This window comes from Trichoplax adhaerens, genomic scaffold, assembly GCF_000150275.1.
Source record: "Trichoplax adhaerens TRIADscaffold_6 genomic scaffold, whole genome shotgun sequence".
Classification (NCBI taxonomy): Eukaryota; Metazoa; Placozoa; class Uniplacotomia; order Trichoplacea; family Trichoplacidae; genus Trichoplax; species Trichoplax adhaerens.
Genome location: NW_002060948.1, coordinates 229891 through 253827, shown reverse-complemented (window position 1 = coordinate 253827; position 23937 = coordinate 229891). Strand labels below are relative to the sequence as shown.

The window sequence follows — 23937 nt, the reverse complement described above, 5'->3', positions numbered from 1 at the left end:
AGTTCTAGATTGTAGAAAGGTGTATAGCTGCACGCATTGAACAGTATTTGGTCAGCAGTGCGCCTCCAAAACCATGCTCTGAGCTGGTGGTTATCCATCGTAGCATTGTGCACGGACTACTAAAATGTTGCCCGTATTTTGGAGTCCATGCTAATAGTGCATACAGTCTTTGTCATGGACTACCCGAGCTCTTTTTAATACTGAGCACAACTAGAAATCTTGAACGACTGTCTTGGTCAACAGTGCGCCTCCAAAACCATGCTCCGAGCTGATCATCTACCGTAGGATTGTGCATAGACTCTTAAAAATATTGCCCGCATTTTGGAGCCCATTTTAGCAGTGCACGTAGTGAAAGTCACCGACTAACCAAAGTTCTTTTAAGTGCATTATCCAACTAGAAATCTTGAACGACTGTCATGTAGTTCTAGAGGTGCACAGTGTAGCGGCACATATTGGACAGTATTTGGTCATCAGATTTCCTGCTTTCGTGTTGATGTCATGCTTACTTGACTAAGCTACCTTGAAATGGTAGGATGCGCATTGAACTCAAATTTAATTTATTTATGGAAGTCATTGTTCAAGTCACTAGCCTGTACTGTAAGTCTAAAGACTGCAGAGTGATCCATTTTTCACCTGCAGTAGTCAATCTATAAGTGATTGATTTCCATTTCAAGTGCTAGTGGGCTCTGGACTATGCACGATTGTTTTGCAATGAGCTCCCTGCCTACTGTAATATGATGTCCTGATTCACAAGGATGGTCGAGATAGATTGAGGATGAGGGAAGAAACTTTTTTTACAAGTCCCTCTCTCTTGCATACTAGTCCACAGACTCGGTGCAAATGATGCTATCGGCCAGGCTAGTTACTCCGAGTTGGAGCAATATGCAAAAGAGGTCTTGGTTGGTGATTGACGATAAAACATACAGCATTTTTTCAAACATTGTTCAAGCTCTTACGGATGTCTCACTCTTTGAGGGACATTTATACGACCATCAATCCCGCTAGAATGACTTCGTATTGATTACTTTTGAGTTAGGCAAGCATAGAAAATGAGGAAATGGATATTATTGACTACTATCCACCTCTCCATCCACTTTTAGCTGACATTTTGGCCCGTGTACAACATTGGTTTTACGTTGAGACCTTGAATGCAGTCTACAACACGATCCACTATACTGCATTCAGCACCGCCAATTTCGCGTTAGCATCGTCCGCCCATCCGGCCATGTACCCACCTGTCCATCGGTCCGTCTCTCTCGGGTGTCGAATTTCATTCGGTTGGTCATCATACAGGTACTTCAATGGCACTCCTCTGGCCATACTGTAGCAGTAAAAAGAATTCTTATACTTGGACTGGCCCATAACATACGCCCATGGCCGCTCTCTAGACCACTTTAATACTGTGCCAGTATAGGAAAGTCCAATCTCGCCATTGCTAGGAGACCATTGCAAGTCCAGCCAATTCATTTGTGGATGAAAGTAATTTATCGATTGCATCATCTATTCCTAGCAAGTTCTCCTAATGGCTTCTAAATTAGTGTACTTGAGAGGAGGAGTTAGCAAACTAACGTATAGCTTGATGACTCCAATAACTCCTTCTTATTCTGTAAACGTTATCAATCGACCTTACAATCGGCTAGCTAGTCATGGTCGATGGTGGCATTTACTTCGTTCTTACTCGAGTACTGTTCGATTTGCAGTGGAATCGACGTCTAATCAAGTTAAAAAAAAATCCAAGTCTAATATTTCTGGACTTCAACGTTTAATCACTTTAGCCAAGCCTGAATCCAAGCGTTTGACATGTAAGTTATTCTACATCTTTTTTCATCTATCTGTGTATCATTTGATGACAACACTTCGTGCTGCAATGGAAGGATGGCTATGCAATTTGCAAATTCAATAAAGTGAATGTCTGATGCTGCTGCATCCTGCACATATTATTTACTCAGTGTCACAAAATAGCTTTCGTAATCGGACCTAAACTAGCCTATCTACTCTATTTAATCTTCAACTAACTTTAGCATGCTCTCTATAAGGAAACTCACTTATTTCAATACTAGAGAATGGAGTGAAACGAGAGGGATTTACCTTCACGCAATTGTATTTACTACTAGCTATAATGTAAATTAGTACCTGTGTACTCTACGCTAGCCTCCACTAGCTTCAGTCGAACTGAGATGAAAAAATTTACAATCAAGCTTACAGTATATCACCATGTCATTACAAATGCCCCTCTGCTACAGTCTCTCATATTAAATCAACAACGTCAATTTTTCAATCATAAATCTCTCACCATTCTGGTTGAATGATTAATTAGAAGTACCTACTAGTCGTAAACAAGGATCGTCAAGTTCTGTAACACTCAGTGCAATCAATGTTGGCTTTTTCATTACTAGTAACAGCTTCTTCGTCTTACAAGAACGCGATACACGCCAAAAATGGGTGTTCTAATTTGACTCCGATACTCTTGATGGTAGTACCATTGCCTTCGTGCAGTATGCATGTAGCTTATACAGTAGATGTAAGGTAGCGATAGCTAATTTAGGTTATGGTAGTTTATATAGCTGTGATAGCTGGAGTTGAAATTATCAAATTATAAATTACTCTACCGTAAGCACAATATCTGCAGCTGGTATCCATATGAGGGGAAAATGACTCGTTCTCACGTACAGTAGAATCGAAACTTTGTGGCATAACTACTACTTGTAGTCGATGGAGGTTGAAAATTTTGCATTAGAATCATGGCACAATCATGACCTATTTTGCATTTGAAATTGCGAGACTACTAGATCAATAAATCTCTCTTTGACATGGCATAGCATCGTTGTTGCACATAATGACTCAAGCTGCAACTGCCTAAAGAAATTGAGCAAAATGACGGCTCAATAATGGCTACTCATCCTATCTTAATCATGCATGAATAACGGCTGTTATTGTTGATGTAGTACAACATGACGGTATAAACATAACAGTACAAGTAGACTAGAATGCCTTTCTCTAGCTTGGTTCACTAGCAGTCGATAAAGGTATAACACCATTGAAGTGCTAGTCATTTTACCATTCTTGCCATTTCAATACTTTAAAGTGACGGATGAAAGTTAATTGAAATCGTTATCCATAAATATCTATGGGTATTATTGAGAGTAGATCCATAATAGGAAATTTGCTGAAAGATCTGTTCTGGACAATGCTGCTCTTTATGATGCAATCCAGTATATCGAGCCAACTGTTAGTCCATTCTGTAATGATGGAAGCGATTACAGTATTGCTGCTCTTTATGATACAATATGGCCAGCCTACTGCTAGATAATGCCGTAATTACGGAAGCTATTACAGTATTGCTACTCTTTATGATGTAATTTGTCCAACTTACTGCTCGTTAATTATGGAAGCTGTTTTACTTTTATCGGTATCATTTACTACCTTGATGGATGCCTATGTCAATCAGTTTAACTACTGTGTTAATATTATTATGATACAATATAAAAATACAGAATTTTTATTCTTCTAGGTGCTGTTATACTTTTATTTATTTCCTCTTCTGTAACAATGTCAGTTCCATACTTTATGGGTGATATTATTGATGTAATCAGTTCGGAATCCGCTCGCAGTGGTCCAATGATGGATAAATTGACCCAAACTTGCTATATTTTGTCGGGAATCTTTCTTATTGGTAGTTTAGCAAATTTTGGTCGAGTCTATCTGATACAATCTGCAGGTACAGTAAATCACGTTACTTCAATTCAAGGAAGGAATCAAACTTTACTTTCGTTACAGCGACTGTCACTAAACGTATCTCAAGGAATATATTTAATTATATACTTTTATTGAAAAAACTCAATAAACCTGACCTCGAGCTCACTATTTTTTGCAGGTCAACGCATCGTAAGAAATATTAGGCAATCACTTTTTGGTTCTGTTGTAAAGCAAGAGATTGCATTTTTCGATAAAACTCGTACAGGGGAATTAATTAACAGAATGTCTACAGATACATCAGTGGTCGGCTTATCAATTACCAATAATCTCTCAGACGGCTTAAGAGCGCTTATGCAAGTTAGCATTGGAGCTTCAATGATGGTAATTGACTGCTGTTTTATACATCAATTTTATCGTAATCATATTCCCCTCTCTACGATATTAATTCGATGCTAAATACTTACTAATGGTCATGTACACTTTATATTCTTGAAATGGATTAGATTTACGTATCACCTTACCTAGCTACTGTTGGTATTGGGATGGTTGCGCCATTATCAATTGTTCTCATCTTATACGGAAGATATTTAAAAACTTTATCCGAGAAAACCCAAAATGCTTTAGCTGCATCAACTGAGGTAACGCATAAATATAAACTGATCCTATTCACAGTCGAGTACCGTATGTAAAGTGATATTGACTATCAAAATAATTTCCTGCAGTTAGAGTAAGGTAACTATAATATTGCAGCAGCTTATTAAATATTGGCGCAATGTTACATTATAACTATTGAATCGATAAAGAAGGAAATTGTTCTTAACACATCATATTAGATTGCCGAGGAAAAAATTAGCAATTTCACTACTGTGCGAGCATTTGCGAATGAAATGAAGGAATTGACAAGGTTTGAATGTACATTTGAAGCCGTGACGATTAAAAGATTGCGCATTATTAACAAAAGTAAAAGATATCTTGACGTTAAATTTATGATAATAAACAGATATGGAGAAAAAATCGACAAAGTTCTTCATCTTGGCAATAAACAGGCTTTTGTAAATGGTACTTTTTTTGGCTTTGTAAGTACTGTATTGTAATTTAACTAGAAAAGTATGTACTATCGATAAATTATAATATGATACCACTAAAGCGGAAAATTAAATGAATGTCATTTTAGACTGGATTTTCCGGTAACCTTCTACTATTAGCTGTACTATGGAATGGGGGAATGATGATGTCGCAAGCGCAATTAACTGTCGGCCAATTGACATCCTTCTTATTATATTCCGGCTATGTTGGTATTGCGATAGCAGGTAAGCCATTTTAAGAATTTGAAGTAGTTTTGATTTAGGTTACAATATTGCTGGCTCTAAATTGTCTATTTTACAATTATTGTTAGGAATGAGCTCATTTTATTCTGAACTTATGAGAGGAGTCGGTGCCAGTACTAGATTATGGCAGATTATTGATCGCAAACCCAAAATTCCCATTGATGGTCAGTAATAACAAAATTATCGCTTTATTAATGAAGGTTTTGTCGTCTGAAACTACAAGTAATTATTGCCACAGTACTAAATCAAATCATATCAATAATTATAATTTAGCCGGAATTATACCGGATATTTCAATCCTTAACGGAGATATCGATTTTAAGAATATTGGCTTTTCCTATCCCTCAAGATCAAATGATGTAATATTTAAAAATTTGACTCTCAACGTTCCAGCTGGTTCTATAACTGCAGTTGTTGGTGCTAGTGGAAGTGGAAAGAGCACATTATCATCGCTGTTGCTACGATTTTATGATCCAGATATCGGACAAGTATTGATAAATGGTGAAGATATAAGGTCAATCAATCCTGGTTGGATTCGTAGTAATGTAGGCTTAGTTAGTCAGGTTAGAAAGATCAGAAATGTGCATCTTTTATTATATACTAATGAAAATAATATAAATTATTACAAATAAACTAGTTTAACGCGTGACTAATATATTGATTTATCATCATTGTAGAATCCAATCTTATTTTCTACAACAATCTATGAAAATATTGCTTACGGTACCCAGGATGCCAAGTCGATCACTGCTGAAGAAATAATATATGCTGCCAAGCAAGCTAATGCTATGCAATTTATAGATCGATTTCCAGACGGGTTACAAACTGTTGTTGGTGAAAGAGGTCAATCTCTTTCAGGTGATAATATTTTTATTCGTATCATTATGCTATTAGTTCTCTATGCGAATAATTCATACTGAAGGAAAATAATAATGAACCTATAGGTGGTCAAAGGCAGCGAATTGCAATTGCCAGGGCACTCATTAAGGTATAAAATCCTGTAAAAGTATAAGATTAACCTTATAGTATTGTACATACTTCCTGCATTTATACTTTAGTATTAAATTATTAAATAAATTATTCACTATTTGCTTGTACTAACATTTTTTTATCATTAGAATCCACAAATCTTAATATTGGATGAGGCTACGAGGTAAAATTAAAATTATTATTTCATTAAAGTTAAAATCTTACCAAGTCTATACATTATCACACTTAATTTACCGAAAATAAAGTCTACCCTCTCCTCCATTACACTATTGAATAATATAATTAATTCTGTGTAATCGTATCATAAGAGATAGAATTCCATATGCATATATAAGGAATAAAATTGGTTAATTTCTATTTACTTTGTTGATTTATTAATGGTATCAATATCATAAATAGCGCATTAGATGCGGAGAGCGAGTACTTGGTTCAAGACGCTTTGCAAAGGCTGATGGTAAATAGAACAGTTATTACAATCGCTCATCGACTATCCACAATTAAACACGCGGATCAGATTGTGGTCCTTAATGAAGGCAAAATTGTTGAAAGGGGCAACTATAATGATTTAATGCAATTGGAAAATGGTGTATTTAAGAAGCTAATTGAAAAGCAATCAATTCTTATTGAAAATTAAGAGTTGTCGATCAAATTGTTGTTCTTATTTTATTAATTAATGCCTATCAGAATTTTAGCTAATCGAACTTAATAATCTAGCGTAACATAATTTATATTTTATATATTGCGCGTATATGATACATTGAGAAGAGTAAAAATTTTTTTGTTAGTAAGTTGACAATTTTTATTGTAAGATCTGCCATTATTTACTGATACTCCAACAGCACAATCCGTAAATTGATGAAAAACCAAGTAATATATACATTACATTGAAATTACGAATGAATCTTGTTTATTATTACTTTCATATCTAAACGCCTTATAATCCTATGAACACACAATACATAAATACCTATTCAGTATCATTAAAGGAGATTTTACACGGTCTTCGCTGTTTTGCGAAACATGTGTTATAATTTATGAGCTGTTTTACTTGTAAATGTTTATATCAAAGCTATAGTCTATCTACTGGCTTTTCCTAGATTTAGTTAAATAAAACTTCATAAAATCATTTTAGTTTCCGTGTATTTGCTATTTATTCTAGCTTAAATATCCATAATCAAAATCAAGGATTAAAATAATTCTCAAAGTATTCAGCGAATCATAAAATTGTTGAAAATATGTTCATTCCCGGGAGTGGCCGTAATAGATCTGTAGTACATAGAATCTGGGGCTAAAATATATAAAATGCGCTAAATTTGTTATAGTTTACTATATATCCAGTCTGGCCATTGGAAGCTTTATACTCAACGCTTTTTGTCCAATGATTTACGTAGTGATTCTGTAGTCAATCTAAACATTGTTCCCCTAATGTCCATCGTAAAATTTTATGCAATGTAAGTATTGAAGTTACTTGCATTAACTTACCGTGGTCTGAATCATAAATCTATATAAAATCTGTCATCTTTGAAATCAAATTACCAGCCAAGACATTTGCTTCTATTCTAAACAGCTGTAACAATATGATTTACGTACATTAACGTGATGCAAATAGCCGTAATTCATCGAATCAACTATTGATATCTTTCATGACAAAGCCAGTAACACTAGCGCACGTTGTTATTTATATTATTGTCAAGTAATATTTTATTTATCAAATCGGCCGATGCTCAAATAAGTCTATTTGCATAATCATCCTGGTAGCTAGTAGTGATTTTATTGGTTGGCCTTTCACCCCTTATTATTGCGGCTAAAGAATTGATATTTTGTATCCAAAACAATCGTCTTTATACTGTATAGAAATTGAATGTTTAATGTAATATTATTTGTTTGAATATACGGTAGCAGCTCATTATATATAATTCAATGCCCGGCGGAAAGCGTGATAAATTGCGACTCCAATAAGTTGCACTAACGTGGTGATCTATGTGTATCATGTTGTCGTAATTATGATAAAAAATTAAGGGAATCTACTTGTAGTGCTTATAATATCGAAGGGTTTATATTATACTATTAGGTAGCTGCCCATATATTTCTCATAATTAATTCATGAACTATAGTTAAGTTATCAATAACATTATTACATTGTTAATTAGATTTGATGATATCGTAAACAAGATTAATTGGAAGAAATAAATCGATTTATGCAGCAGTAAAATCTTCGATAATCATTCTCACTATAATATAGCTAATTTTTAAATTCTCTACTAAAGTAAATTTCATAATAGTAACGTTTGACAACGAGTTAAAGAGAAAATCAAAATATTTCAGTGTGTACCTTCTATCAAAGAGATACGTATGTCTCTTAAAAAAAACATAAATCAAAGTTATAACAATAAATCCGACGTATTTGTTGCTAAGCTAAGAAATGGTAATTATATTACTTACCAACGACAATGGTTATTGTTTTTGACGTATTAAAAAATGGTTGCTTAAATAACTTGTTAGATTGACTTTCATTAGTAACAGTCATACAGTAGCTAGTATCCTTCATTACGCGGCTACAGCTTCGCTAGATTGATGAAGAAAATATCCGTTTATATATCGCATGGCGCTAATACAGGCGTAACTACGAAATAAACTTGTGAAACTTCATTAATTGGCGCTGTATTAAGTTTTTATATATAATTTAATTAGAAAGTAAAGTTTCAATATGGTAATAATAACCGGCATTATCTGAATTAGACTAAAATAAATAATTACATATTTGTATAGGAAAGGAATGCAGTGTTATAAACGTATAAAACGCTTTACAAAAGTAGTTTTCTATTAGCTAATTATTCAAACATAGTACTGTAAACATATTTATATATACCAATATAGTGTGAATAACTAGTCCAGAGCAATTGAATAATTAAGTTGGGTAATAATTGGTAAAAGATAACAGCCGAAATTAGCTTAGTGAAAAGACGCTATGGTGCTGGAACAAAAACTTGAAATTACCTTGATAATATACTTATTGTAATGGAGAGAACGGTATACGCATTGATCTGATTATCTGATTGTAAAAGGTATAAATTATATACAGTATCTAAAACGCATAGTGAAGACCCCGCCGTAAATATTGGATTAACTATAAGTGAACAAATTTTTCTTTCTCACCTAACAACTATAAGGTACAACTATAAGGTTATTATAATGATGGTACTGAAAACTTAAGTACAGTACAGAATCTTATTTTATCTGTTCTAATTCTTATCATCTACTAGCTAAGCCTATTACAATGAATATATTGCTCTATTTTTATAATTATAGTAGCAGATGCTAGATTTGAGTGCTGAAAATTGTATTATTCAAAAGAATAATTCATTATTTTATCTATAAAATATCTATACACTCTCACTATATATAACAACCGCAGAGTAAAGATTTAAATTTGCCTAGATGGTTATTAAAATCGGAATTAAAATACAATTATGTTATATTTAAAATTAATGATCGGATTATTTCTGCAATCTGCAACTCTATGAACAACTAATGCCTTTAGAAATCATCCTATGCCTGTAATATATCTAAGTATCAGTAGCATGATATATATAGTATCTCTAGATAAAACTACCTGTTGATGTATGTATGTTACCTATATATTAAACCTGATTCATGTATTTCACTTTGAATTTGTTCCAGGTAGCAGTTGCTTTTACTTTCACATTTAGGTACGGGCATATTTTAAAGCTAGAATATCTCGTTTGGATTACTGAATAAGACTACAGTATATTTGGCATAATATACGCATATCATACGATCATTTATATGACTGATGATGCAGTTGAAGTAGTCAATGCTTGAGTAAAGATATCACCAAGCATAACTATATTTGTATAGCAATATGAATGATCATCTCGTAAAAAAGTTTCATTTCTGATAGCTAGCTGAATATAATCGGTAACTCTCAACATCCTAGAATACAGATACATTTTTGAAAATTGATTTTGAATATGAAAATAATTAAAAATTATAATAAATCGTACTTCAAGGTCGCTATGAATCGATACTCGGATAAATATTATATCCCAATATATTAGCCTAGGGGTAAAATATGTTGTAGTAAAAATGTAGTTGAAATTATAAGTTACCAAGTTAATAAGACTATACATTGTCATAATTAATGTTCGATCAATCTTGGCTAGGAGTTCATTAAACTTAGGCATAGAATGATAATAGCTAAATTTCTTTATTATTGTTACCAGTGCAAGATATTATTAAAAATAAAATTCATTCTTAACATAGTAAGTAATATTAGTATGAAATTTTAGTATCTACAGCGTACATTAAGGTTATTTATCGTTAATATGGTGCCGATTGACTAATTTTCGTCCTAATTTACTATATTGTTTCATTATTTTATTTTTCTCTTTGGCTATCATTTTACTTCTTGTCAGCATATTCAATGAATGCAAAATACAAAAATTATGCATAAGCATTATAAAGAATGTATACATGATAAATTATCATATAACAGAAAGAAAGAATGAAGTATCGACTTATCGATACTAACGATACCAATATAGCCATCAAGAATTATATCGTTAGAAAAAAATATTACTTTATAGCTAGATGATAGAAAGGAGATAGTTTGTATGATGAATATGTGCTTAAAAGATGAATTGAAAGAGAGAGTAAGAGAGCATGTGATCAGTGTTGTTGAGAACGATCAGATAGACAGGATTATGGATAATTTACGAAATAAAAATTTAAAATAGCATAGTGAATGTAGGTATTAATAGATATAATAATATTATTAAGATATTAAGATTTAACCTTGTATCCGTAGTGATAGCGTATTATTAATTCTATTTAAGGATGTAGTAACAGTTAAAATGATAATATTGACGAGGTTCAGGTTTGTATTCCTCCATTTTTCTATATAAATACTACATGAAGGAATTTTTCTTAAAAGAATATTAAAGTAGGACAAGTAATGATAAATGTATATAAAACGAACCAATTTATGTCGTAGTATGTTTATTAAGATGAAACTGGAGTAGTTTCTAATATAGTAGATGTAAGAGAAAGAGGAAGATTAATTGAGATTGAGATTTGAGGCTTGTCAATTGTATTGCATCATACTATTGGGTTAATATTCCATGTATTGACGATTAGAAACACTAAATAACTATTTAACTATTTTAAAAATCGATAATAAAAAGCAGTAAAGTATATATTTACATGTACATAAAATAGTTATGTCTTTGTATGTTAAGTAGATATCATCTCCTAGATCTAGGATAGAAACTTTTTACCGTAATGTTTGATTAGTTGCCTTACTTATGGATCAAGGAAAATGTAATATAATTGCAAATTTAAAAATTTGCATTTTCTTCTAACGGTCTCTAGATAAAAAATATCTTTTACATTATTATTTAATAAATAATTTCCAACTTGACTGCTACAATAAATGTCAATCGTACATTTAAATATCTCAGTCGCTCTTTCTCTTTTTCTCCTCTCTCTCTTCTCTCTTTCTCTCTCTGTCTTAGTCTCTTACTTTGAGTATATGTATCTGTACGTATATTTGGGTTTGCGTCCACATGTCTAATAATGATTTGAAAACGCCACATAATCCTATATTCATCTGGTCACTTCCCCGCAAGGTCATTTATAGATTTATGTTTACTTATAATTATTATTATAAATATAATATATATATATATAATATATATAGATAGATTTTTATCTATAGATAGAAATATTTTTGTAGATGTGATGGAATTGATTTTGATTCTGGCTCCATAGCCATGCTAGAACACACATAATTTATCGACAACCACACTGCCTTACAACCATGTCTCTATAACTTTTTAAAACACTTTTACCTCTAGCATTAATGTACAACAACGGAATTGGATCTAGTTCAGTTGGTACACAGCACGGTAATGGAACTTCATCTGGTGAATGTTGATTGGCTACGGTTTGTATGATAGCATGATTAGTTGCATTCATGTGTTGACTAAGAGGAAATTTGCAGCGCCCTTTACACAAGTAAGCATCGTAATCTTTAGGCGCAATTATCCAATCATTCCATCCCACTGCGGCAAAATTAACCTTTAACTTATGCCGTTTGCAGCCTTTCTTTGATTTGGTGCTTGTTGTCGTACTCGTAGTTGCTCTTTTACGTCGTTGATGAACAATTGTCTTATCATGGCTATGGATTAACAAAATAGGGCGCTGTTGATTCCATTGATCCTGATTTTCTAAATGATTTAGACCGCGCCTAAGGCGTAAGCGATGATTTGACTTTCGGTTATTATTCACCAATTCACTCGGAAGTTGCCTGTTGGATTTACTAGGAACAGAATGAAGGTTCACTACTTCGACTTTCAAGCCTAGATTAGGATGACTTTTAGTAAGCCAATTTTTGACGGCTTGTGTAACATCGATGGAGATCCATTTGGAAGCATTACTTGCCAGCTTTTCTTCGTTAATTAATTTGTAATCCATTCGAGATTGATGAGTTGTAACGATATAAACTCGTACAATACTTGCTCCGAAAGCATTATCGTGAGGAGATTGACCATGGTAATGAATGCGTAAGATGGCTTGATCGAGGATTTCTTCATCAGGATTCTCCGATGATAAATCGAAGTATAAGATATTATCATTGACAATTCCTTTATCATTTAGTTCTCCTTTAGTTGATTAAAATATATAGAAAAAAAATTTTAATCAATATTGATCTAGGCTTAAATAAGATATTGTAGTAGAAGAAAAATATGCTTTGCTATAGGTAAATATTTATGATCGAATAATTGACGTAAAAAGATTGATGGAAGCATGCAATGAAAATCAGTACGTTAACCAACAAATTAGGTGTATTTAAAGGTAAAAAGACTTGATAACTGACGGTTATAGTTGGTTAACTGTAGGTGCGTAAATTAGAACATTTTTAATCAATAATAGTAATCGATCAAATCTCAAGTTGTATCAGTAGTCAAGGAAAGGCAAAAATTAACAATACTAGGAATCTTGCTTAACGTTTTCATCTATTGGAAATTATGTTATAGATAATGGATTTCAAAGAAAAATATTGTATGTTAAGTAATACAAATGATCGAAGAGTACTTTCAATAGTTATCTTACTACGGAAAAATGGAGAATATTAAGCTATTCTAGTAACCCCAGGACTATGTTTATAGTGATCTATAACACTATATAAATAAACAAAAATTGCTTCATTAATTATTCTTTCCGATAGATTAAATCTTCAGTAATTAAAAAATGAAATCGCACATTATGACTATTCAATTTGAATTTAGATTATCACGGATGATTTATCTGGATTATTGAACTTGAAAGTTCGATGGGGAGGAATACTGAATATTTAAAAGTTTACATATCTTGAATTTGTATAGAGTACTGTTGATTAATTATACCGGTGATACGAGTGAACTAGTCGATTGCTACTACTATTCGAACATTTATTGTTCGCAACAAGTTTTATTAATAATACTTAGGAACAGTAATATAAATTTATCATTACTTTTATCTTCGTTAATCGAATGGGGAAAAAATTAAATATTTTTATGAGAAAAATTTGGAGGTAATTCTGTCAGCAATTTTATCTGTTATGTTTTAAATTTCAATGAAATTTGTTGGCTTAGTTACGATTCAGTTTAAATAAATTATATACTACTCTATAACTTAGAGAATATTGAAGACTTTAATACTTGAAATTTAAAGTTTTCAATTATTCTATACAGTCTCGACGCTATTGTATAGATATTGTTCAGTTGATTAACGGTCATTTACCATGAAATGTAATTTCAATTCCCACCTTCATGATCGATAAAGATTAGTTTTAAGAGTTAAAATGTATAATTTAAAAATTAGCCATTACTTTTATTAGTAAAAAAAGCTACAATTCTTCCCTCTTTACTATATTTTACATTATAACTACTCACTTTTTTAATCTTAAATACAGTCAGATATCAGAATATACAGCTTATGCATCATCATCTTTCAATCGTCTACTATTCCATAGTACATGTAAATTATATTCACTATTTTATCCATTCTACTTTAATGATGACCTATCATGAAAACACGTTCATTCTAACCCTACTTCAATCTATCCCTTTTACTCTACTATATTTTGAAATTTGCAAGGTCAACAAGGTGGCACCGATAGGAGTAAATTATGTAGTGTAATTGCCGTGGTGAAATACTTTGCTCACATAACAATATCTTCTACTATACTATGAGACAAAGGAAACTAAATAGGTGTCCTTTGGTCATCTTATGTAACTTACAATAGTTGCCTTATAACCAATTTCTTATGGGCCAACAAAATATTATTGTAGTAGTGTAGACAGAATTGATATCAAGACAATGTTGATATTGTGATTTAAGTAGACTTGAAGATGATTCTAAATCGATTGAGACGGAGTTATTCTACTACAACTTTTTCTACCGTCTGTATTTTTTACGACAATAGTGAACAATAAAGTTTTTTGCTCTGCTGGATAAGATTGCCCATTGTATCAACAATATAAGCTAAGTTCTGAAAAAGCATGATGCAGCCAATCCTTCATAATTACAAATGTTGCAAAATAAATTCGCAAAACATTTGATATTGTAATAACCATTAAAAGCTAATATTAAGCAATTCGACGGGAATAAATCGATTTTGTGCATTGATTTTTCGATTGGGATAGAAATTTTATCGATAGGTAGCAATTTTATGCTCTAGTGTTCAATTATTCTATACATAAATAGTGCCATAATAAGGATGGCGGTAGTAAAGCGTTTGTTTATGAGCAATAGATTAATTGACGATAGCACTTATATTTTTTATTAAATTTTAAGCATATTTTCTTGTTAAAGCAAACCATGGATTAGTTTTTTAAGGCATAGAAAATAGTCGTCTATTTCTGTAGTGAACATTCTATCTTTAGACGTAAGCTACGGTAGTTAATGGAGGGAAAACTATGAAGTGAACCCAACGATCTTATAGCGCCAAGCTATTGAACCTCTTTACACTATTACGGATTTAAAAGCTATAAAAGATACTGTAGTTTGATAAAGTAGGTCATTTATCCTAGAACTAATCATAGTAGTCGGCATTAATGGAATACAGTACTGTGTAAATTATTCTAGCTGTCGTATTTGAAAAGGATGTTCTATATGGAGTCGAGGTAAATGCTATGAATCGTTATTAATAATAATATACTAGGGAAGCTGATAACAGAAAGAATAGAGCGAATTATGCTTTAAGTAATCCCTCTTCATCCAAACGACAAGTTTCAGTTAACAACTGTAATCAGTCTAAAATCACCGGTAGTACAATAATGGCAGAGATACAGGTTAAGAAGTAAATGCACACTTGCTTTGGACACATTCCCCATCGCCATAATGCAATACTGTCAAGTCTTATGTGAAGAGTTTGTCTATCATGATATTAACTCGATCATAACTATTAGGACATTTTAGAAAAGTACAAACTACAGTCAAGATAGTAATAAAGTTGTGATATATTGGAGGACGACAAGTGAACAAATTCGTTGTCGGGCAATCAAATTTTAAGTCACTGATTCTAGTGATAGAGTAGGTCATTAAGGTTATGATATTGAAAGTAGATTTCGGCTAAAAAATATACAAGCATTGACTTTAAATTCATTCTGAAGTAAACTATAATTTCAATTTATTATTCTCCCCTATTGTCATACTTTAAGTATACAAGCTCTTTATTGTCCTAATATCAAGGAAAGCTAAATTATTTTAACTACTTTCAAGCAAGAAGTTAAGAATCAAGTAAGCTAGCTGTCTTACCTTGATGATGGAAATTTCTGACTACGCTATTAATAGCCATTTTACTGACAAATGGTATATCCATATAATTATGTTGGATAGGAAGATAATTTTCTTCCTCTTCTTGGCTCATTTGTTGCTGATGTTGCTCGGCTCTTATATGATATAAATCATGCATTAATTGGGGTACTTTTTGACGATGTTGACGTCGATCTTGTCGTTCAATGTGATATAATAATTGGCTTTCTAAGCGTTTGCTGAATTCTTCATCACTATCGCCATGATAATGATTATCCTCACTTAGCCGACGATTCCATGATGAGATCATCATATTATCCACAGGTGGTTTGGGAAAGCCAGTGACCAATTGCCAATTCAGACTATGACTTAGTAATACCACGTAGATAATACACTTGAATATCCTGTTCGATTTCGTCATGATCAAGCTTTTCTTGTTACTAGTATTGGAAAAAAAATGGACGTATTTAGCCTCAATGCTGGCGATGAGATTGAGGAATCACGTTATCGGCCTTTGACTAACTTTTTCTCCCCTCTGTCAATAATTAGAGGGTAATCCTTATGCAATGATATCAAAAAGAAAAAAACGACCACTAGGACGTTGCTTTTATATTTGTCAGTACGAGTAGCGGTAGGGTTCTACCTTTTTTTCTTTTCAACTTTTTCGATCAAATAAACCTTTCCGTTAAGTACTTGTATGGTAATATTGAGAAATATCGTATTTCTAGTAATGATCCAAGAAAAAAAGCATAGATAAGATAAGTCAAGAATGTCTTGCTGAAAAGGTTGATTTCGGTTAATCTGGTCTTCGAGGAAAAATTTTCTTTCGATGGTTTAATACCATATAACTATATCAATTGTGCTGTCTAATCTACTTATACAAATAGGATGGAAAGTAGATAATCGGTAAATCTTTTCTACTCGTTTAATGTTGAATTTTTCTTCCTTTTTATCTTTATCGCTTTCTATCTTGCTAAAATAGTTAATATTTAAACGATATCAGTCATCGGTGCTACCAAAGCATAATACTATCTTATCGATGCAATCATATTAAGATAGAAAAACAAAAAGAAGGAAGAAAAAAACCTCCACTAGTACTCTAAAATTAACAGATTATTTCATGGAGAATAATAATTATAATCAAATGTAGCCTGTTAACAGGAGGTAACTAGCACTAGGTAGAATGATGATAGAGCTTACAATGTAGATGATAATTGGATTTTTTTCCTCTTCTTGTAAGTTCACCTAATCTTTTTCTTGATTTTTTTACTCTTTTAGTGGTATTTCTTTGGAAAATGAGACAATGTTTAGCTTGGAAATAATACTAATTGCTTTCTGATTCGTGATTATACTTGAAAATAATAACGACCGCATTACAGAAAGTCCAAGTTTAAAATTTATGCATTGTTGTAACGGGCACAAGGATCCTGCGATAACTCCTGTCGTTGTGCAATATTAGCATAGTACAGTTGTTAAGGTCAAATAAGAGGATGTAATGGAAAAAGTTAGCCAAATCGTATAACGTCTGCGTAGGGCTGGTGGATGCCAGAAGAAAGTTTTGCAACACTATTTAGTATTATAGAATAAGTGCATTTAAGTAGTGCTAGTCAACTAGTATCAATAGTGCTGAAGAAGAGCGCTAAATCATATACTTGTGTATCGTAGAAGTAGAGTGAAAAGAGGAAAAAAAATTGGACAAGACTCGTTAATATATTCTCTTGATTAAATAATTGTTGTTTACCCTTGGAAGATGTCTTTCAACTCGCCATTGTTCACGTAAATCTTTTGAATTTTAGCCCTATCTACCAACCCCCTAACGGTAACAATAGCCTCCAAATCAATTGGTGGCCATTTTTGTTGTTAGCAGCAAGTTGAAAAGTGGACTAATGTTCTACTTTATGCTAGTATGGCATAGAGTTGAACGTTAAGATAGGCATGTATCGTATGAACTTGCCTCTTGATGGTATGATGATTTCAATTTAATCACAGCATGAACACTTTTTATGCACTTAAAAAGGGTTTTGCCTTTGTTGCTAGTCGAGTTTATTTTAATCTTCCTTCTATTATTTTCATGTTAATAAGCAAGCAAAAATGCACTGTCAAAATAAACCCTCTTAACATTATAACAGTGATCAAAGCGGACCTTCATTAACACAACATTGACTATGCACGGTCAATCCGTAACCTCAATAATATCCTACTCGAATATAAATAGCATTATCCTCCAAGAGTGATGACTACGGTCAAACTTGTTTCTTTCTACCATGGTATACAACGATTACACCCACCATGATATTGATAATGATAGCGTTATTTAAAGTTATACTTGATGCAATGCTATTCATGACTCAATTCTTTCTGATATGATAGAACTATCGATTAACGCGAAGTTGACATCGATTGCAAACGGTAGCTCATTAACTTTGATCATCTTTTATTTCATATGTGTATCTATTCTACAAGGTAAAATTATTTTCAAATGACATTTTTCAATTTTACAGGTTAATCTTAAACTGCAATAGTTAAATCAAGCTGTACCATCATGACAAAGATGAGCACTGTTCTCTAGGTCAGTACCGTAATTTGTTCACAACTACATGATAATTTCTATAAGAGCATCCATCATGCTCTAGTTGTAACTATATGATGGATATGTTATATACATCAAGGCATGAATACAAAATAGATCATAGCTTTTTTTGTAATCACCCCTTGATTAGATCTGTATTCAAGATGATCATCACATGCATGATTAACTCGCTTGTCATTATCATAATAATAATAGATTGCGATATTAATAATCAGGCAATCGTGAACATTAGTTAATTACAGGAAATAACTGTAACAATAAACTCTCAATTACTTTATCGTAATAATTTTATGTTAATATTTTCAGATTATATAATTTTTTGACATCATCTTATAAGATATTATTTATTACGCTTCCATTTTTGTTACTCAAGAAAAAATATTGACTTAGATTATGTGCTTGCATAGATGAAAATCTATCACGGAATTTATTTGATCGCGACTATATGAATCATATCAATTCCAGACTGTAGAACACAATAAGTGCATCTTAATTATGGACTATAGGTTAGAGTCCTAGCTGTGCCGTGTCTGACGTCAGATCATTGACATTATGACCAATTGATTCTATGTAAGTTTGCACGAGACATTACATTATATAATATTTCATCTTAATGCTCAAAAATTTTTCAAATTTAAGCAGTAGTTACTTGATGAGTTTTAGATCTTGCCGAAAGTTAACTGGCGCTATTGAGTGGATAATAATATAATACAATACTCAAATTATTGTAGAATGAAAGATATACGTATAGATATTTGTAAGCTCGGCGTTTTTCCACATTCCTGCATACTAGGATATATGGTAAGGTATAAATTACGCAAAAGATCGATTCCTATGCAATATATTGTATATGCATGTTGCGCGGATTAGTAAACTGGTGCAACACATGAACTACTGTATACAAGCGACACTATTGTGCACAAGTTATTTCTACCAACGGCATGATGCTAATAACCTGCCCACATAATTGTATATGCAAATTTTTTTCGTCACGCTCTTTTTTATCTCCACCCCTCACATAAAATCATCATGAACATGCGGTACATTTCGTTGATTAGACGATCTGATTTAGCTACCGGTAAGTGGGTTTAAATTTGATTTTCTGAGTTTCGTACACCTCCGCATCTATATACACATACGAATATTTATTTATATAAACTATGTAGGGCACGAATGATGTAGAATGATGTAGGACCAAAAATAACTACGTGCATCTATATATTTACCAATATACGTCGACATGGTATAGATATAGACAGTACATACGCTTTTAGATATATACTGTACATAAGTGCATTGAGTATGCTTCCATACAGTGCCATTACTGCACATTTAATGAGAGGTTAGATAGATTGTAGCACCGGGAGCCATCGCATTCATGTAACGATGACTGTATAAATAAAAAGGAATAATTAACATCATGCTGCACTATGACGTAAAGTATAGAACTCCTACCCAATTTGCTTACGTAACAAATTTTCATAATTTTTACAAGAAATTTTTTGAACTCAATTTTTGAGATCTGAGAACTTCCTGACCTCGATAAATTTTTTAACTTTTGGTATGATAATAAAACAAATTAAATTGTTAAACAATCTATCATTTCCCGCTTGCTAAAATTTTGCTGCTCAACATGCCTCAAAACAGAATTGAATCGTAAAAAGTGTTTCTGTCTTGCAACAGCCAATAAACCTAACATTTACTAATACAGCAATCCCATATCTTCCATTAATGTGATGGCTATAGACTGACTACAATATGCATGATATTAATGCTATTGCATTTACAAAGATTTAATGCACTATACATAGTTCTACGTGCTCAGTACTACAGTATGCTAATATGTATAGAGAACTTCTGTCTGGGCTTTCTGTTTCAGCGTTTACGTAAGGAGACTGCATACCCTTGTTATTCTGATATATCCACAATATGTGGTCAATAATAGTGACAGAAAGAATGCAGTCTCCATTTTGTGGCATTAAATAGTAAACTACAGGATTTTTTATTACACTCTGAGTCAAACACTAAGCTAAATTAGTTTGCTATATGAAAAATGCTCTATTTTATAATGCAGCATATAACAACATTAAAATGAAAAGTTCAAATTCAAACATACGTGTATTGACAGCTGGAATCACTATCGTGATAGTAAGATATTAAATCCCACTGCATGTTAGTGACTCAATCGCGTAAGGTATAATTTACATTTACGATAAATTCCATCTAAACAAATAATTTGAACGATTTTTATTCCCGTCTTTCATTTAACTACAGATAAGGCTATTAAAGCGAATCGTACCTATTTATAGGCTTACTTATAAAGGTACATCTAAATGCGTGACGGAAAAGTCTCGTTTATAATTCTGGATATGGCGTTATAAAATTTAAATTTTGCGCTAATGTTCCTACTAAATGGAATCTATCTCTCTGCTTAGCTCACGTACCGGACAATTATGTTTTGAGAAAACTACACCAGTTACCACCCAAAAGATCATGCCCCAATATTTACGCCAAAAACATCAGGGGTCGTGGGTGCATTGCATGCACAAATAATGGCAAACCCAAGTTATTACGTGTTGTTACCAAATTATACGAGTAATTCATAATATTTCAAATCTACTTAACAGATAAAATCTGAGGTCCATTTATACCAGGATATTATTTGGTAATGTAGTATTTAGATTTATACTAAATTAAGCTAAGACTAGCTCATTTGATATATAACTTGCAATTATACGACAGTATCGTACCATGTACTAGTCCTAACTACTAATTCGGCTGGTTAACGAAAATGTGTATAAGACAGCTTACTAGGAAGTAGTAAATGAGAGCAACTTTGCAGTAACTGTCATGTTATTTTAATTCATAGTTGATACTTAATAATTGAGATACTAGTTAAATCTCTTTATTCATATTTATGCGTCACAGTACAATATACGTTTTTACTAGTCATTGATCACAAAGGTCAAGTTATGGCATACAGTGTTTGTAATTTAGAGATAGCTTAAGCCATTGACAGATAAATAGTCAAACCCAGGGTTAAAATTAGTGAGTATATGCTAATTTCTTGTAGGATATCAAATTATCGCAAGCAGGTTCATAATATAAATGTAAGCTGTGCAATCATCGATATTTACGAGTAGTCTATTCTAGGCGAAGGTCACGTAGGATCCCATCCTGATATCATGTGTTAATCCGCTTGATTATTATGACAAGCGCATCACTTAGAAAAACTTTGATAATATAATTTAAGTCCTCAACAACAAAAATGGTTCTAATTCCGACATAACCCATATGAAAATTTCACTGCAAAATCTAGAGAAAAATTGGCCAACAAATCAAATTATGCTAAGCTATCACTAATCGTCTTTTTTAACACTCAAATTTAGCATTGTATAGGCGCGCCCTGATCAATATTTGTAATTTAATATGCAAGTTACATTAGCGGTATTTAAAATACTACGCAAACTGTTCTTAAAATATAAAATGCCAAGGATAAGCCACAGAGTAGCGGAAAAAATGAAAATCTCAGATCTGTCACTAACGTTACAAAGTATTTGGTAGCATATTATAAATTAACTAGCTCTTCATACCTTTAATTTCTTCGCGAGTAATAACGGTTCCTTTACTTGTGTTTACTTGCACTTTACTAGAAGTATTGAACTTCAGGATGAAATAGCTTGAAAGGCAACGAAAGTCAAGATAGGGGCGATTAAATAATTTTAGCACGTTCCAAGGTTCACCTTGACTTCGGGGAATAGATCGCAGTAGTATATTATTACGCCTCCCACCTGCATTGCAAGTTGGCGGATTTTTATTGGAAATGGGTTTAATTGACAGCAGCAACACACGTGGATGCAATCAGAAAGTTATAATACGGAAAGTGTTTATTTTATACATGTACATGCAACGCCATTAGCAAAACTGGAATGATGAGACATCAGTTATGGGCTTTTTGACCTGCGTGTATATTCAAAACAGATCAGAAAAGCCTAGGAAATTCTTTGTAGGATAAAATAAAAATATGGTAGAATTTCTATACATTGTTATTTTTATTTCTTTTACGATTCTTGTAATAACACCAAATCGATGTCATGATATTTTCTAGTAATTTGCTCCAAATCTGTAGGAGATTTCAATTTATGTTCAACAGAATTCTCAATAAAATCTAATAATTACTACGCGATGATAAAAAGTCTTCGTGTAGTAAATCCTGCCGGTTTAGCAGAAAAGTAAGCTTTTGAGGCTTGTTTGACCTCTAGATATTTTAAGCATACAGCATTTTCATTAAATACACTTAAAATTTTAATATGGAACGTTTCAAGTAGAAGATACGTTGTAAATATGAGTCTCCTCCCTTCTACCAGTTATGTAAGTATTCACGTGATAATACGGTACTACCATAAGTTCAATGTTTGAAATTTTATTACACAACTACTAAATTAAAATCCACACCATCTTTATTGGCAAAAAATGACATTTACTCCTTAGATAATTGAATTATTCTTATTACAGCGATTAAATTTTGTCTATTAATTTACAAGGTCTTCACTTATCCTGAATTTCCATACTTATTTTTTCATATGCATCAGAAACCATTTCAATTCATTTCATGACTGTTCTTGCCATGATTTTATGTTATTCTTGGATAGCATTTTGGTAATACTCTGTCAATATTCAACTATGCAGTGCTCTGCCTCGTAACGGTACTGTCTTTAAAACTTAGCTCAATGCAGTTGTAAGCCTGTAACAAAGTGTCTCAAAATAAGATGACGGGAACTTTAACTTCTTGTTTAACTCCACTATACCGTATAATATATGATTTAGCTCTTTTAATAAAATGATCGACCTCGATGTCTCCACTGTGAAAATAGACACTTGTGTACAATCTTAAAATCGAACCTATATGAGTATAAGTATTATCTAGTTTAAGACTGCATTGCATAGTCACATTTTAAGCTGCAAGCATTCTAAGCATAAATCTCAGGCACATGATCTAGGATGAATTATTCACGCGCATTATGAAGACTAAAATTTCGCACATTGTCGCTTAAATCAAGCAGAAAGACGTTATCATTATTTTATACATTTACTGTCATACATGCGAGTTATTCGACTATGATGATACGATACGTGAACGTAATAGCGAATTAAATAATGGCAAAACAATATAATATTAATGTTACAGTGAAGTCCTACCCAACTAATAATTTCGGCACCTTCCGCTCATGAAAGTTAGCTCCTATTATCAGTTATAATATAAGGATCGGACTACGCAACTTTATTAGAATTGGTCCTGGTGCGATACAGATATTAAGTTATGTATATCATGGGATGCACACTTTTTTATTAACTATTTTACCATTTAAGAATGCAATTAAGTTATAGGAATAGTATGACTTACTTATTGGAGGACAATACCATCTTAACCAAATAGACCTACGAAGAGAAGCTATTAGCAACAGTAGATTCAACAAGAATATAGGAAGGAGAAGGGGACATTTGAAGCATGTA

General features: G+C 32.5%; 3 protein-coding genes across 3 annotated transcripts; 2 read left to right on the top strand and 1 right to left on the bottom strand.

Moving 5' to 3' along the window:
• Positions 1–3549: 3549 nt before the first annotated feature.
• Positions 3550–6648, top strand: TRIADDRAFT_57058 (uncharacterized protein; the record flags this gene model as incomplete). The annotated part of the gene is made up of 12 exons (XM_002113503.1): positions 3550–3718; positions 3875–4077; positions 4200–4334; positions 4530–4600; positions 4697–4772; positions 4871–5006; positions 5093–5188; positions 5298–5587; positions 5702–5882; positions 5969–6012; positions 6143–6177; positions 6414–6648. 12 exons carry the CDS (start codon positions 3550–3552, stop codon positions 6646–6648), a joined length of 1671 nt encoding a protein of 556 aa, XP_002113539.1.
• A 5177-nt stretch (positions 6649–11825) lies between these two features.
• TRIADDRAFT_57057 (uncharacterized protein) lies at positions 11826–16254 on the bottom strand (the record flags this gene model as incomplete). The annotated part of the gene is made up of 2 exons (XM_002113137.1): positions 11826–12697; positions 15837–16254. The coding sequence occupies 2 exons, from the start codon at positions 16252–16254 to the stop codon at positions 11826–11828; spliced, it is 1290 nt and encodes a 429-aa protein (XP_002113173.1).
• A 2022-nt stretch (positions 16255–18276) lies between these two features.
• Positions 18277–21022, top strand: TRIADDRAFT_57056 (uncharacterized protein; the record flags this gene model as incomplete). Its single annotated transcript, XM_002113502.1, has 6 exons — positions 18277–18296; positions 19155–19229; positions 19482–19501; positions 20498–20571; positions 20698–20746; positions 20859–21022. 6 exons carry the CDS (start codon positions 18277–18279, stop codon positions 21020–21022), a joined length of 402 nt encoding a protein of 133 aa, XP_002113538.1.
• Positions 21023–23937: the final 2915 nt, after the last annotated feature.